Source organism: Chelon labrosus (assembly GCF_963514085.1).
Source record: "Chelon labrosus genome assembly, chromosome: 1".
Lineage (NCBI taxonomy): Eukaryota > Metazoa > Chordata > Actinopteri > Mugiliformes > Mugilidae > Chelon > Chelon labrosus.
In genome coordinates, this window is record NC_140337.1 from 37,584,219 (window position 1) to 37,599,822 (window position 15,604).

General features: G+C 43.7%; 1 protein-coding gene across 3 annotated transcripts in view; it reads left to right on the forward strand.

Annotated features, from left to right (window-relative positions):
- Window positions 1-13,891, forward strand: part of LOC311490574 (uncharacterized protein) — a 54,111-nt gene extending 40,220 nt beyond the window's left edge. The window contains exons 7-11 of one of the 3 annotated variants that reach the window (XM_084548138.1): window positions 5,334-5,660; window positions 6,624-6,944; window positions 11,873-12,202; window positions 12,597-12,917; window positions 13,192-13,891. In XM_084548138.1, coding sequence (XP_084404264.1) covers window positions 5,334-5,660; window positions 6,624-6,944; window positions 11,873-12,202; window positions 12,597-12,917; window positions 13,192-13,247 — 1,355 coding nt within the window. In that variant the 3' untranslated portion in view covers window positions 13,248-13,891. Of the gene's footprint in view, window positions 1-5,333; window positions 5,661-6,623; window positions 6,945-11,872; window positions 12,203-12,336; window positions 13,108-13,191 lie in introns of those variants that run through there. The other 2 variants (XM_084548137.1, XM_084548139.1) reach the window with 2 other exon arrangements.
- Window positions 13,892-15,604: the final 1,713 nt, after the last annotated feature.

A 15,604-nucleotide genomic window follows, 5' to 3' on the forward strand; every position in this document is an offset into this window, starting at 1 on the left:
CACTGGAAACCTCAAGTCCCACAATCCTCCAGGTGTGAAAACTGACCCAGCAGTTATCACTGGCTGACAGTGGCATGTGACCACTGAGGTCATCAGGTCATATAAAAGTCTCTGCTTGGCCTTTGTTCTCTCTCTTCCTCTCATTTTGCTCATCTCCACACTGGAGACCCCCAGCTGCTCAGCTGCAGCTGGCTACCTCAGGTAGTCTGCTAATAAAGAGCAACTACTCCAGGCCTGTTCTCCTTACAGCAGCGATGAGAGATCCTGCTGAGAAATCTTCAAGTTCTTTTAGCCAACAAGCAGAAGGTTTGCAGGCTAAACACCCAACCAACAGGAGTCAACCAGCTAATTAGCACCAAGCTGCTAACAAGCTACTTCAAAGGACTTCAAGGAGCGGCCAGTTTTCTCCAACATCTGCCATCAGGAACACACGGCAAAGACTGCCTTCAGCACTGGAACATCAGCTTGGGACCCATCTGCCTAAGGCCGGCCAGGTAGAGACAGAAAAGAGAGAAGAGAGCAGGAGGAAAACAAGACAAACATACATCTGTCATAAATACATCCATCTGACTAAAGAGCGTACACATAGAATCTGATGATACAAACTGATGATGTTACATGACAGTTTGAAAATGTAAGAGGAATCACAGGCAGGTTGGAGAATTGTTCATTCAGGTAGGAGTGGAGAACTGCAGGATTCCATGAAGACTGGGCAGGCTGATGAGACCACGACAACAGATGTAGTATAGAGCTCCACAGGAAACACTATAGCTAGACTGAAGAGTGGAAAAGTGAAACGTCAGGCACTTCTTTCAGTCTTTTTAGCCAATGTACGCTGACTCTGTAATAAGACTGATGGGCTGCAAGCCAACGTCAGTCACATGTATGAATATCAGACGGCATCAACTGTAGAATTCACTGAGACCTGGTTAAATGGAAACCACAGCAATGACGCCTTGTGCTTGGATGGTTTTGACTCTTCCATAAGGCTTGACAGGGAGTCTGTACTCACTGGAAAGCATCATGGAGGAGGAGTCTGCATCTATATGCATCTAGAACTCATATCTCAAGATGCTCCCAGATTCATCATGGCCAGTTTTAACCACTGTGTACTTGATAAATCCATGAAAGATTTTGATCGATATATTCACTGTACCTCAGGACTTGGGAGGACGATAGACAAATGCTCTGGTTCAGAGCTGTCCCTCTACTTCCTCTAGACTCTGCAGACCACCACAGCATTTAGCTTGCTCCGACTTATTCACCTGTAGTCAAGAGGACTGATAAAACTATTAAGAACATCAAACAGTGGACTCCAGATAGCATCGATAGACTACAGGGGTGTTTGAAACCACAGACTGGAATAGTTTATGGTCCTCTAGTAACATTAATGAGCAGGTAGAGACGGTGTCTGCATACTTCTCCTTCTGTGTGGACAGTACAATTCAACTAAAACAAACTATGGATTACAAAAGAACTGAAACAAATATTAAATAAGAAAGAAATGATTGATTTCACTGGATCAGAGGAAAAGATGGAAGTTAATGGAGAAGTGAAGCTGCCATAAAGAAGGCCAGTAGAAATATAAAAACAAAGCAGAGCTCTCCTTTGCCCAGGGGAATCTCTGCTCTGCTGCTGTAACAACCAGATTTTGTCTTGTACTTGATGCCACATAGCACCACAAGGTGGCGCCTCCTTTTGTCTTGTAATGTACCAGAGGTCAGAGTTCACTCTGTGCTGCCATTCCAGTCTCTGAGCTCTGTGTGTAGCTCCCTCTTCTCCCCAGTAACAGAGGCGTAGGTTGTACTGACTATATTCTACAGATCATGTATGTCGGTAGATACAGGCTTTGTGTGGTGAAGGTTCAAGTCAACAGGTGATAAAGTACCAAGTTAGAAACATCTTTGTGTTGTCTGCTGGCTCACTGAGTAATGACTCATAGCTACTCTGGAGTCGATGCTAATAGCCTGCTCCACCTACAGCCACCATGGTTCCAACACAGCATCTCTTCCTAATGACCTCAACTCATTTTTTACCAGATTTGAGAAGGGCAACAGCGCAGAACTACAGACTGTCATCTAATCACTCCAAGATTGTTGATCCTTTGATGGACCCAAGATTGTTGATCCTTTGATGGACCCACTCCAGTTTGCATACAAGACTGGCAGAGTAGTGGATGATGCCAAAGTATTTATCCTGGAGACCATGCACAAACATCTGGAAACCCCCAACTCCATTGCCAGGCTCCTGTTTCCAAGCTTTTCTTCTCATTTAACACCAAGCAGCTACACATCCTTGCAGGGAAGTTAATAACTGTCTTTCATCTGGACCACCTGCTCACTCTGTGGATCACCACTGACTTTTTAACCAACCGGTCACAGAGGGTGCAGTGACTATATCCTCTACACCGACGACTGCAGCTCCACTCCATGGCACCATGGCTCTGTACTGAATAAGTCGGTCACCTGGTGTGAGGACGTCTGTCTTCATCTGGACAACAACAAGTCAAAAGAGGTCATCGTGACTTTCTCCATCCAGCAGAGACACCTGGCAGAGGCTGTTACTACCACCATCCAGGGGGAGGTCATGGAGGAATACAGGTACCTGGGCACAATATCTGACAGCTTTCTGAGGTTATCCTCCAACACTGTGGAAATCCTCAAGAAATGTCAGCAAAGACGATATTTATTGAATTGAATAGGAACCTTGGACCCTGATATGTGTCTGGACTCCTACTCACCATCAACTCTTTAATAAAATGTGCCAATGACAGCAGCTTGGTGGGATTCATTCCAGGATGAGACTGTGGGTTCTGAACAACTTGTCTCCACATCAAATAAAAACAGAAGGTGGTCATTGATTTCAGGAGGGAAAAGCTGACCTACTCTCCACATCAACAGTGTCTGTTTGGACAGGGTCCACACTTTCAGATTCCTTGAGACTTACATGTGTGAGAACTTATCCTGGTCAGCCAACAGCACAACCACTGGGAGGAAGGCCAAGCAGTGAGAATATTCCTGAGACGGATCAGACTGAAGGAGAAGCTGCTGATGGAGCTAGTATACTCCATCACCATGTGGTGCCCTGGCTGCACAGCAGAAAAAGCTGCTGAGGGTCATGAGGTCAAAAGGTCAGCTGAGAAGATGACTGCTGCTCTCTACCCTCCCTGGATGACATGGCCATCTCTCGTTGCCTCTCCAGGACCAAGAAGATCATTGGTGACCACCACCTGCTCAGCCTGCTGCCCTCTGGAAGGAGATACAGGAGCTTCAACATCAGAGATAACAAATGTGCTCTCAGGACATTCAGCTTCTAGATGAGCCACTAACTTCCCCTGCTCCTAATTAACATGTGCATTACTAACTATATGTACAATTTCACCATAACATCCACAATGGATTTAACCTGTTACCTCATCCTGACTACTTAACACAGTTCTGGAGAACATTATTATTTGATCTTATCTTATTTATTCACTCAAGATTCAAGATTCAAGATTTCTTTATTGTCAATTTCTCAATACGTTTGCAACATACAGAAAAATCGAAAAAACGTTTCTCTCTCTTTCTCACATAATAATAAGTAAAATAAAATAAAAACCTAAATAGACCTAAAGTGGGTGAAGTTGGCAGTGAAACAGTTGCTATGTAAACATTCTGTATATAATATAAATATAGGGAATAAATAGAAAATAGAAATTTCTATGTACAACAGTGCAATGTATAGTTACAGCTTGGATTTTTTAAATGCGCAAAGGTAAGGTAAGGTGTAGATTGCTGTCAGAAGCAGGTGAGGTAGAGTCCCTTTGTGATGGGTGGGTTATGGTCCGGCAGGGGGCATGAGGCGGGTGGGGCGCAGAGTTCAGCACCCTGACAGCCTGATGGACAAAGCTGTTCAGCAGTCTGGTGGAGCGGGCCTGGAGGCTCCGGTACCTTTTCCCCGAAGGCAGGAGACTGAAGAGGGGATGTAGGGGGTAGGAGGAGTCACTGGCAATGCTGGTGTCTCTGCGAGTGAGGCGGGTGTGGAAAATGTCTGTGAGGGAGGGCAGGGGGGCACCGATGATCTTGCTGGCTGTGTTCACTATGCGTTGCAGGGTCTTTCGGCAGGAGGCAGTGCAGCCTCCGTACCACACAGTGATGCAGCCAGTGAGGACGCTCTCAATGGTGCCCCGGTAGAAAGAACACATGATGGAGGGCGGAACTTGTGCTCTTCGTAGTTTCCGGAGAAAGTAGAGGCGTTTCTGAGCCCTCTTGGCTAGTGATGTTGTGTTATTAGTCCAGGAAAGGTCTTCAGCAATGTGCACCCCCAGGAACTTGGTGCTGCTCACCCTCTCCACAGCAGCACCTTCGATGGTCATGGGGATGCTGGGGGTGACCTCTCCTGAAGTCGACAACAATCTCTTTTGTTTTCTCCACATTGAGGATGAGATTGTTGTCTTTACACCACTGCACCAGTAGGCTCACCTCTCTTCTGTAGTTGGCTTCATCGTTGTTGGTGATGAGGCCCACCACAGGTGTGTCATCTGCGAACTTGATGATGTGGTTGGTGCTGTAGGTTGGAACACAGTCGTGGGTTAGCAGGGTGAAGAGCAGCGGGCTGAGCATACACCCTTGTGGAGCTCCTGTGCTCAGCTCATTCATTCATTGAAGTGTTTTTTATAGCTGACCTTCAGTCGTAGTTATTCTAATGTGGTTGTAGAGGTCTCTGGATAATGACAATAAATGTTAACTCATCTTATTAATGATCATAGGAACATGAGGTAGAAAAGATAAATGGATTCAAGAGCTTTGATTTGATTGATTGATTCAAGTCTGTCATGAAGTTCTGTCATTAATCCTCTTCTGATAAATGATGTTTTTGTCAAGTTCAGGATGAGAACTGAAGATCATTGTTTGCATGAATCATTCATCAGCACAGATTAGATCCTAAACTGATGGTACACACAACTGAAGAACTTTTGTGTCATTAATGAATAATTAGAGAGCTCCTGTTTGTTCTTGGGTAAGAAGGCCCTCGACCATACATGAGCCAGAAGACAAGAAAGACAATCTGCTGCTGGTGCTGGGAAATAAGAATGAAAAGGAATGAACCTGATGAAGACACAGGGAAATGTTCTGAAATCATTCATTCACTTCATAAATAGATAGTTGAACATTTAACATTTAATACATCAGTAGTTTACACTTCTTAACTGGTCTCTGTTCAATGGAGAATGGGACATATTTCAGACTGGAACCAGTCAAACATGTTTCACTCCAAATATTTCTCTTCAATGTGCTCAGAGCTGCTGCTGCTGTCTCTACAGCTGATGATGGGATTTGTTGTCCTCTCAGTCCCCCAGGTGGAGGTGGATTCAGGGGTGAAGTCTGCCCAGCTGACCTGGAAGACCACAGCTCACCTGCCTGAAGACGCTAAAGTGGTGTGGATGGACAGAGACTACAGGACGCTCCATGTGTATCAGAACGGCTCTGACCAGCTTGAAGACCAGAACCAGATTTACAGAAACAGAACAAAGATGAATGAAGACCTGCTGAAAACTGGAGACCTCAGTCTGACCCTGAAATACCCCACAGATGGAGACACCAACACCTACACCTGCACCGTCTACAACAAGAAGGGAGACATCCTGATGAAGAAACAAGTGAAGCTCAATGTCAGAGGTCAGTACTGTAGATACAGGTCAGAGGTCAGAGGTGAGTACTGTAGATACAGGTCAGAGGCCAGAGGTCAGTACTGTAGATACAGGTCAGAGGTCAGAGGTCAGTACTGTAGATACAGGTCAGAGGTCAGTACTGTAGATAGAGGTCAGAGGTCAGAGGTCAGTACTGTAGATACAGGTCAGAGGTCAGTACTGTAGCTACAGGTCAGAGGTCAGTACTGTAGATAGAGGTCAGAGGTCAGAGGTCAGTACTGTAGATACAGGTCAGAGGTCAGTACTGTAGCTACAGGTCAGAGGTCAGTACTGTAGATAGAGGTCAGAGGTCAGAGGTCAGTACTGTAGATACAAGTCAGAGGTCAGAGGTCAGAGACCAGAGACCTTGTCCAACTCCTACTGTTCTCAGATCAGTTCCAGCAGATGTGAGGTGATTGGTTTGGATTCATGTTCTCAGTAAACTGGATCAGACTTTGAATCCAGTCTCATCCTAAATGCTCTCTGAAGAACCCAGGCTGGAAAGCTCATTCTCTGATCTAGAGGCTTCTCTGCTTGAATGGAGTGGATTGTGAATGGAGTCTGGTGCAGTAGCTGCAGTGTTTGATTGATGTCCAGTCAGTGTTGGAGCCAGACTTTCTGATCAATGAGAGAAGATGAGAAACACTGACAGTGATCCTTCAGCAGCAAACATGTGATCAGAGCTGGACGTTATTGATCCAACACTAATGTAGAGCTGAGCTGAGACTTTGATGAGATGAAGGGTTCTGTGTTTGAAATGCTGGTGGAGCTGAGATTCATTGACTTCCACTCATTCGTTACACTTCTTAACTTGTCTCTGTTCAATGGAGAATGGGACATATTTCAGACTGGAACCAGTCAAACATGTTTCACTCCAAATATTTCTCTTCAATGTGCTCAGAGCTGCCGCTGCTGTCTCTACAGCTGATGATGGGATTTGTTGTCCTCTCAGTCCCCCAGGTGGAGGTGGAGGATGGGGTGGAGTCTGTCCAGCTGACCTGGAAAACTACAGCTCACCTGCCTGAAGACGCTAAAGTGGTGTGGATAGACAGTAACTACAGGATGCTCCATGTGTATCAGAACGGCTCTGACCAGCTTGAAGACCAGGACCAGATTTACAGAAACAGAACAAAGATGAATGAAGACCTGCTGAAAACTGGAGACCTCAGTCTGACCCTGAAATACCCCAGAGAGAGAGACATCTACACCTGCACCGTCTACAACACGGAGGGAGACATCCTGATGAAGAAAGAAGTGGATCTCAATGTCAGAGGTCAGTACTGTAGATACAGGTCAGAGGTCAGAGGTCAGTACTGTAGATACAGGTCAGAGGTCAGAGGTCAGAGGTCAGTACTGTAGATACAGTTCTAACGTCCATCACGTGAGTATGCGTATTGCGTCATTTCCTGCTTCTGCACCGTGTGGTATTGCTGTTTGTAGACTGGTTTAGCTTCCCTCGAAATTCCAAAAACTTTCTGTTTGTAGCGGGCAATTCTTACGTATCTTCAACCATCTGTCCTCCATAGCTCCTTTTGAACCACACACAATCTCTCTTCTAACCAACTTTGTTAATTTTAACAGTTAAACATGGCTTCTCAGTCTCCCTCTGCTTCCCCTTCTCTCTCCTGCATGTCGTGTCACATGGTATGGTAATGGTAATGATATGTGTAATAAATGTAGTTTATTTATAGCATTGGAGGCGGAGCTTTCTGAACTGGAAGCATGGCTCCGCTCCGTTGAAAGCCAACCAGCAGCTAGCCAGGGCCCTGTAGCCGGTGTGAACGTGAAGATAGAGAATCCAGCAACCATAGTTAAATGTATTCCAGGGGCCAGAGCGGGCGACACAAAATCTTATCTGAAGCTGCTGGCTAAGGCTAAGGTTAAATATGCTAAAATTGTTATTCACATCGGCAGTAACGACACCCGGTTACGTCAATCGGAGGTCACAAAATGTGGAATCGGTGTGTAAGTTTGCAAAAACTATGTCGGACTCCGTAGTTTTCTCTGGTCCCCTGCCCAACCTGACCAATGATGACATGTTTAGTCACATGTCGTCATTCCATCTCTGGTTATCTAGGTGGTGTCCAGAACACAACGTGGCCTTTATTGACAATTGGCACACTTTCTGGGGAAAGCCTGGTCTGATTAGGAGAGATGGCATCCACCCAACTTTAGCGGGTGCTGCTCTCATCTCTAGGAATATGGCCGATTTTATTAACCCCCCGAAACCATGACAACCCAGAGTTCAGACCAGGAGGCGGAGTTGTAGTCTTACACACTTCTCTGCCGCTTCTCTAGGACTGTCTCACACCCTAAACTCTATAAACTCTATAGATGTTCTGTCTGCTCCCAGGTTATTTTAAGAGGAGTTACTCATTCAAACCTTATACAAATCAGTACAAGTTCATTGTTAGAACAGAAGAATAGGAAAATTAAATGTGGTCTTTTAAATGTCAGATCTCTCTCATCTAAATCTCTTTTAGTGAACGATTTGATAACTGATCATCAGATTGATCTATTTAGTTTGACTGAAACATGGCTACAGGATGATGAATATGTTAGTTTAAATGAGTCTACTCCACCCAGTCATAGTAATTATCATATTTCTAGAAGCACAGGTAGAGGAGGAGGAGTGGCAGCAATCTTCCACTCTGATTTATCTATTAATCCTAGACCTAAGGAGAGCTTTAATTCATTTGAAAGCCTTACTCTTAGTCTTCCTCATCCAGACCGGAAAATACAAAAACCAATTCTTTTTGTTGTGGTGTATCGCCCACCTGCTCCTTATTCTGAGTTTTTAGCTGAGTTCTCTGAGTTTTTATGTGATTTAGTTCTTAGAACAGATCAAGTCATTATAGTAGGTGACTTTAACATCCATGTTGATGTTGTCAGTGACAGCCTTAGCTCCTCATTTACATCATTATTAGATTCAATTGGCTTTTCTCAGAATGTAAACGGATCAACTCACAGTTTTAATCACACCTTAGATCTTGTCCTAACATATGGCATAGAAACTGAAGGTTTAACAGTATTTACTCATAACCCTCTTTTGTCTGATCATTTCCTCATAACTTTTGAATTTGCAATAATGGATTACACAGGAACTGAAAAGACATTTCATTACAGTAGATGTTTATCTGATGATGCTGTAACTAGATATAAAGAACTAATTCCTTCTTTATTTACCTCAGTGCCATGTGCCAATGTTGTGGACGACAGCAACCACAATTTAACCCTTGCACTAATAGATTATTTTGTCGATGGCACTGCAGCATCGCTTCAACTCTAAACTTAGTTGCTCCTCTGAAAAAGAAGGTCATAAATAGGAGGAGGCTAGCTCCATGGTATAATTCACAGTTGCACTGTTTAAAACAGGCAGTCCGAAAGCTAGAAAGAATTTGGCATTCCACTAATTCTCATGAAACTCACATAGCCTGGAAAGATAGTTTAACAACTTATAAAAAAGCTCTCAGTAGTATTAGAACAGCATATTATTCATCATTAATAGAAGAAAACAAGAACAACCCCAGATTTCTTTTCAGCACTGTAGCCAGGCTGACAAAGAGCCACAGCTCTGTTGAGCCATCTATTCCTTTAGCCCTCAGTAGTAATGACTTCATCAGCTTCTTTACTAATAAAATAGTTGGCATTAAAGAAAATATTCAAGGCATCCTTCCAACAGCTGTTAAAGATGTAAGTACAGCGACATTAGAAACTTCTGGAAGACCTTATCAATATCTGGAATCCTTCTCCCCAGTAGATCTTCTTGAGCTCTCTTCAACAATTACAGCATCTAAACCATCAACCTGTCTTCTAGATCCAATCCCAACTAAATTGCTCAAAGAAGTTTTTCCATTAATTAACACCTCCATATTGAACCAGATAAATTTATCTTTATTAACAGGATATGTGCCTCAGTCTTTTAAGATTGCTGTAATTAAGCCCTTACTCAAGAAAGCCACTCCAGATCCAGATGTTTTAGCCAACTATAGGCCAATCTCCAACCTTCCTTTTATTTCCAAAATTCTAGAAAAAGTTGTTGCTAATCAGTTGTGTGACCACTTAAACAAGAATGGTCTGTTTGAAGAGTTTCAGTCAGGTTTTAGAGTTCATCATAGTACAGAAACAGTTCTGGTTAAAGTTACCAATGATCTCCTCATGGCTTCAGACAGTGGACTTGTCTCTATACTTGTTCTGCTAGATCTTAGTGCTGCATTTGACACTATTGATCATAATATTTTACTACAGAGACTTGAAAGTGAGATCAAGATTAAAGGAACTGCATTAGACTGGTTTGAATCCTATCTGTCTGACAGATTCCAGTTAGTCCATGTCAACAATGATTCTTCTACTTATACAAAAGTAAGATATGGAGTTCCTCAGGGTTCCGTGCTAGGACCAATACTCTTCACGTTATACATGTTGCCATTAGGAAATATTATTAGGAAACATGGTATAAACTTTCATTGCTATGCAGACGACACCCAGCTATATTTATTCATGAAACCAGATTAAACTAATCAGCTGGTTAAACTCCAAGCATGCCTTAAAGACATAAAGGCTTGGATGACCTGTAATTTCCTACTCTTAAACTCAGACAAAACAGAAGTTATTGTATTCGGTCCTAAGCATCTCAGAGATTCATTATCTAATCACGTGGTTTCTTTGGACATGGTTCCTCCTCCTCCATCTTCTTGTGAGTATCTCTGGCCTGGAGGGGTGTGTTTCCTGTGGAGCTCTATACTACATCTGTTGTCGTGGTCTCATCAGCCTGCCCAGTCTTCATGGAATCCTGAAGTTATCCACTCCTACCTGATTGAACAATTCTCCAACCTGCCTATGATTCCTCTTACATTTTCAAACTGTCATGTAACATCATCAGTTTGTATCATAAGATTCCACATGTACACTTTAGTCAGATATGTGTATCTATGACAGATGTACGTTTATCTTGCTGTTCTCTTCTCTCTTTCTTCTGTCTGTACCCGGCTGGCCTTAGGCAGATGGGTCCCTCCATATGAGCTGGTTCTGCTCAAGGTTTCTTCCTGTTAAAAGGGAGTTTTTCCTGCCACCGTCACCTTCAGGCTGCTCTGGAGGTTTCAGGCCGGGTTTTTGTAAAGAGTCTTGAGACGATTTGTATTTTATTGACGCTAATATAAATAAAATAAAATTTAATTGAACTGAACTGAATGTCAGAGGTCAGTACTGTGGATACAGGTCAGAGGTCAGAGGTCAGTACTGTGGATACAGGTCAGAGGTCAGAGGTCAATACTGTAGATACAGGTCAGAGGTCAGAGGTCAGTACTGTGGCTACAGGTCAGAGGTCAGTACTGTAGCTACAGGTCAGAGGTCAATACTGTAGATACAGGTCAGAGGTCAGAGGTCAGTACTGTAGCTACAGGTCAGAGGTCAGAGGTCAATACTGTAGATACAGGTCAGAGGTCAGAGACCAGAGAGCTTGTCCAACTCCTACTGTTCTCAGGTCAGTTCCAGCAGATGTGAGGTGACTGGTTTGGATTCATGTTCTCAGTAAACTGGATCAGACTTTGATTCCAGTCTCATCCTAAATGCTCTCTGAAGAACCCAGGCTGGAAAGCTCCTTCTCTGATCCAGAGGCTCCTCTGCTTGAATGGAGTGGATTGTGAATGGAGTCTGGTGCAGTAGCTGCAGTGTTTGATTGATGTCCAGTCAGTGTTGGAGCCAGACTTTCTGATCAATGAGAGAAGATGAAAAACACTGACAGTGATCCTTCAGCAGCAAACATGTGATCAGAGCTGGACGTTATTGATCCAACACTAATGTAGAGCTGAGCTGAGACTTTGATGAGATGAAGGGTTCTGTGTTTGAAATGCTGGTGGAGCTGAGATTCATTGACACCACAGAGAGACAAAGAGACTGAAGACATGTTAGGATCTGAACTCTTCTTCTCTTCACTGTCACATGTTAGATCCACAGATAGAAAAGCAGCAGACAGCAGCTCCACACTGACAGGAGACATTACTGTGAAGCAGCACATGGACAAACAACCAACCATCAAGACTCTGATCATCAACACCTTTCTAGATCTCTGTCCTGTTCCTTCTGCTCTCATCTGCTTCTGTCCTTCAGCTTTCTCTACAATCATTCAATAAAGTCATGAAAACCTGCTGCTGCTGCTGATGCTGTCTCTACAGCTGATGATGGGATTTGTTGTCCTCTCAGTCTGTCAGGTGGAGGTGGAGGAGGGAGAGGAGTCTGTCCAGCTGCCCTACAGAACCACAGAGCTGCCTGAAGACGCTAAAGTGGTGTGGTGGGACACTTACTGGTGGGATAGGAAGGTCCATGTGTATGAAAACGGCTCTGACCAGCTTGAAGACCAGAACCAGATTTACAGACACAGAACGAAGATGAATGAAGACCTGCTGAAAACTGGAGACCTCAGTCTGACCCTGAAATACCCCACAGAGAGAGACACCAAGATCTACACCTGCACCGTCTACAGCGAGAAGGGAAACATCATGAGAGAGAAAAGAGTGAAGCTCAGAGTAAAAGGTTTGTTTCATTCTTTCTTTCTTTCTGTGTTTGAAATGCTGGTGGAGCTGAGATTCATTGACACCACAGAGAGACAAAGAGACTGAAGACATGTTAGGATCTGAACTCTTCTTCTCTTCACTGTCACATGTTAGATCCACAGATAGAAAAGCAGCAGACAGCAGCTCCACACTGACAGGAGACATTACTGTGAAGCAGCACATGGACAAACAACCAACCATCAAGACTCTGATCATCTGCAACACCTTTCTAGATCTCTGTCCTGTTCCTTCTGCTCTCATCTGCTTCTGTCCTTCAGCTTTCTCTACAATCATTCACTAAAGTCATGAAAACCTGCTGCTGCTGCTGCTGCTGCTGTCTCTACAGCTGATGATGGGATTTGTTGTCCTCTCAGTCCCCCAGGTGGAGGTGGAGGAGGGGGTGGAGTCTGTCCAGCTGCCCTTCAGAACCACAGAGCTGCCTGAAGATGCTAAAGTGGAGTGGATGGACAGAGACAGGAAGGTCCATGTGTATCAGAACGGCTCTGACCAGCTTGAAGACCAGAACCAGATTTACAGAAACAGAACGAAGATGAATGAAGACCTGCTGAAAACTGGAGACCTCAGTCTGACCCTGAAATACCCCACAAAGAGAGACAGTAGAGAATACACATGTGTAGTCTACAACAAGGAGGGAAACATCCTGAGAGAGAAAACAGTGGAGCTCACAGTGAAAGGTTTGTTTTCTTTCTTTCTTTCTTTCTTTCTTTCTGTCTTTCTGTCTTTCTTTCTGTCTCTCTTTGTCTCTAACTGTCTTTGTCTCTAACTGTCTTTGTCTCTAACAGTCTTTGTCTCTAACAGTCTTTGTCTCTAACAGTCTTTGTCTCTAACTGTCTTTGTCTCTAACTGTCTTGTGTCTCTGTCTGTCTGTCTGTCTCTAACTGTCTTTGTCTCTAACTGTCTTTGTCTCTAACTGTCTTTGTCTCTAACTGTCTTGTGTCTCCTCTGCAGACAGAGTCCAGGTCCAGGATGTAACGTCTCCTCTGATGGCTGAAGAGTCAGTTTGATCAGGTTGTTGATCTTTGATTATTGATCAGTGAAGGATCTGATGATGATTTCAAAGAAGATAAAGCTGCTGGTGAAGCAGAGTTCATGTCAGCGACCTCCTCCTGCTTCAAGTCAAACCCTCAAAGTCAGTCAACACGTTTGGAAGAGGGAACTAATGACCTTCATTCAAATGTCCAGCAGAGGACAGTCCTGACTGAAACCTTCAACAAGACACAAGTTAACATGAGCTTTTGAACATTTCTGGGACTTCTGATGTGTTGATGAAACCAGGACAGAAGGAACTGATCAGCAAATCACAGATTCTTGAAACTTTGGCAAAAACATGTCCCACTAAGAAAAGTGCTAATTCTGTTGGAAATTAATAAGATTTTCATGAATAAAAAGAATCAAGATCATAATCAGGGGGTCCTTTGCACATATGTAAGGTTCCTTTATAGTTTATTTTTATTTTTTATTAATTTAATGATTATATGCTGGCCCATTGCCTACAAAATCAATTGCCCTCAGATAGGAGATAATCATTTCAACTTGATTCAAAAAACAAAAAGTAATAATTGAATTGAATAATATCTTTACCACATGAAAGAGTACATTGTAATATGTGTTAAAAACTATTTACTAAAATAAAACATTTTTTACTATTATTTTGTAGCTGCTCAAAATGTGTCCCACATATTCGTCACCACTGTCAGATATTTATATAAAGCAATAAAATCAGGTAACTGCAAGGTCAACTACATTCCTTAGGACCCCATTTTCAAACCTTCAGCTCCGCTGCATGCTTCAACATCACTCAAGCTCCTGTAAGTTTGCTATTTTCTCTTAAAATGAAACCATAACATGTCAACACCGTCTCTCTTGTATAAAAAACTATTAGATTAGATTATGACATAAATGTATACTTTTTAAGAAGAGGTCTGAAGTAGCTAGCAACAGAGGGGAAAGAAGATGGCTAATGTGAACATTAGGTTAGATGTTATGCCTTGTTGTGCCGAAATCCCAGGCAAAACACATTTAGAGGGACTGTCCAACTGAGAAACCCTAAAAAACCTACAGTCAATGCGTTATTAAAAATAACAACAACTCCAAATGTTTCCTTTTGTTTTAGTTCAAAGAAGAACAAGTGCATCATGAAAATTTTTATGTTTACCAAGCTATTCTTTTACAAAACATTTATGAACAACCTGGGATTTCTTTTTAAAAAAGTGCAATTTTATTGCCATCTACCGTTTAGTTCTGTATGTTGTGTTCTGTCTGCTACTCTGACTAAAACAATGGACAAATTAGGAATAGCATTTACTCTTGTAGCGCACACCACACTCCACTGCCTAGTATCTTACTAGCCAATGTCCAGTCACTGGAGAACAAGCTGGACGACCTCAGGGCCAGGATACAGTACCAGAGGGACAGACGGGACTGCAACATCATCTGCCTCACCGAGACATGGCTGACTCCTCTCGTACCGGACTTCGCCATTCAACCTGCGGAGTTCCTTACAGTTCACCGCATGGACAGAACGAGTGAGTCGGGGAAATCAAAGGGAGGTGGAGTATGCCTTATGGTTAACAACAACTGGTGTGACAGTAGGAACGTTGTCCCTCTCAAACGCTCATGCTCGCCTAACCTGGAGCTCCTATCCATTAAATGCCGTCCCCACTACCTGCCCCGTGAGTTTACTTTGGTCATCATCAGCGCCGTCTACATCCCACCCCAGGCGGCCACGGACGCTGCACTGTCCGAGCTACATGAGGCGATTTCCACCCTTCAGGCTAACCATCGTGAAGCGGCCCTTATTGTAGCCGGGGACTTTAACAGTGCTAACTTGAAGAAGGTGATACCGGAGTTCACTCAGCACATCGACTGTCCCACCAGAGGAGTACGGACTCTAGACCACTGCTACTCCCCATTCAAAGAAGGCTACAAAGCGAAACCTCTCCCCCCCTTTGGAAAATCGGATCACGCCGCTGTCTTTCTCATGCCTAAATACAAACAACGGCTGAAGCAGGAACCCCCTGCTGTCAGAGAAGTGACGCGGTGGACAGATCAATCGGAGGCCGCTCTGCAGGGTGCGCTGGACTCAGCCGACTGGGACATGTTTCACAGCAGTGCGGGTGGAGACATCGAGGAGTTTACGGAAGCGGTTGTGGGATTTATCGGGAAAGTTGTGGATGATACCACGCCGAGGTCAGTGTCTTACCTCACAATACTTAGATAGTAATGATGGTTTACTACAAGAGTTTTACATAATATTGAGAGAGATATGCCACTCACCAGCTCAAAGCGCTGCTGCTGCTGCTGCCTCTTTTAAGTCACGGCTCCACAGTCTTCATAAACCCAAAATATTACCTGGTAAACA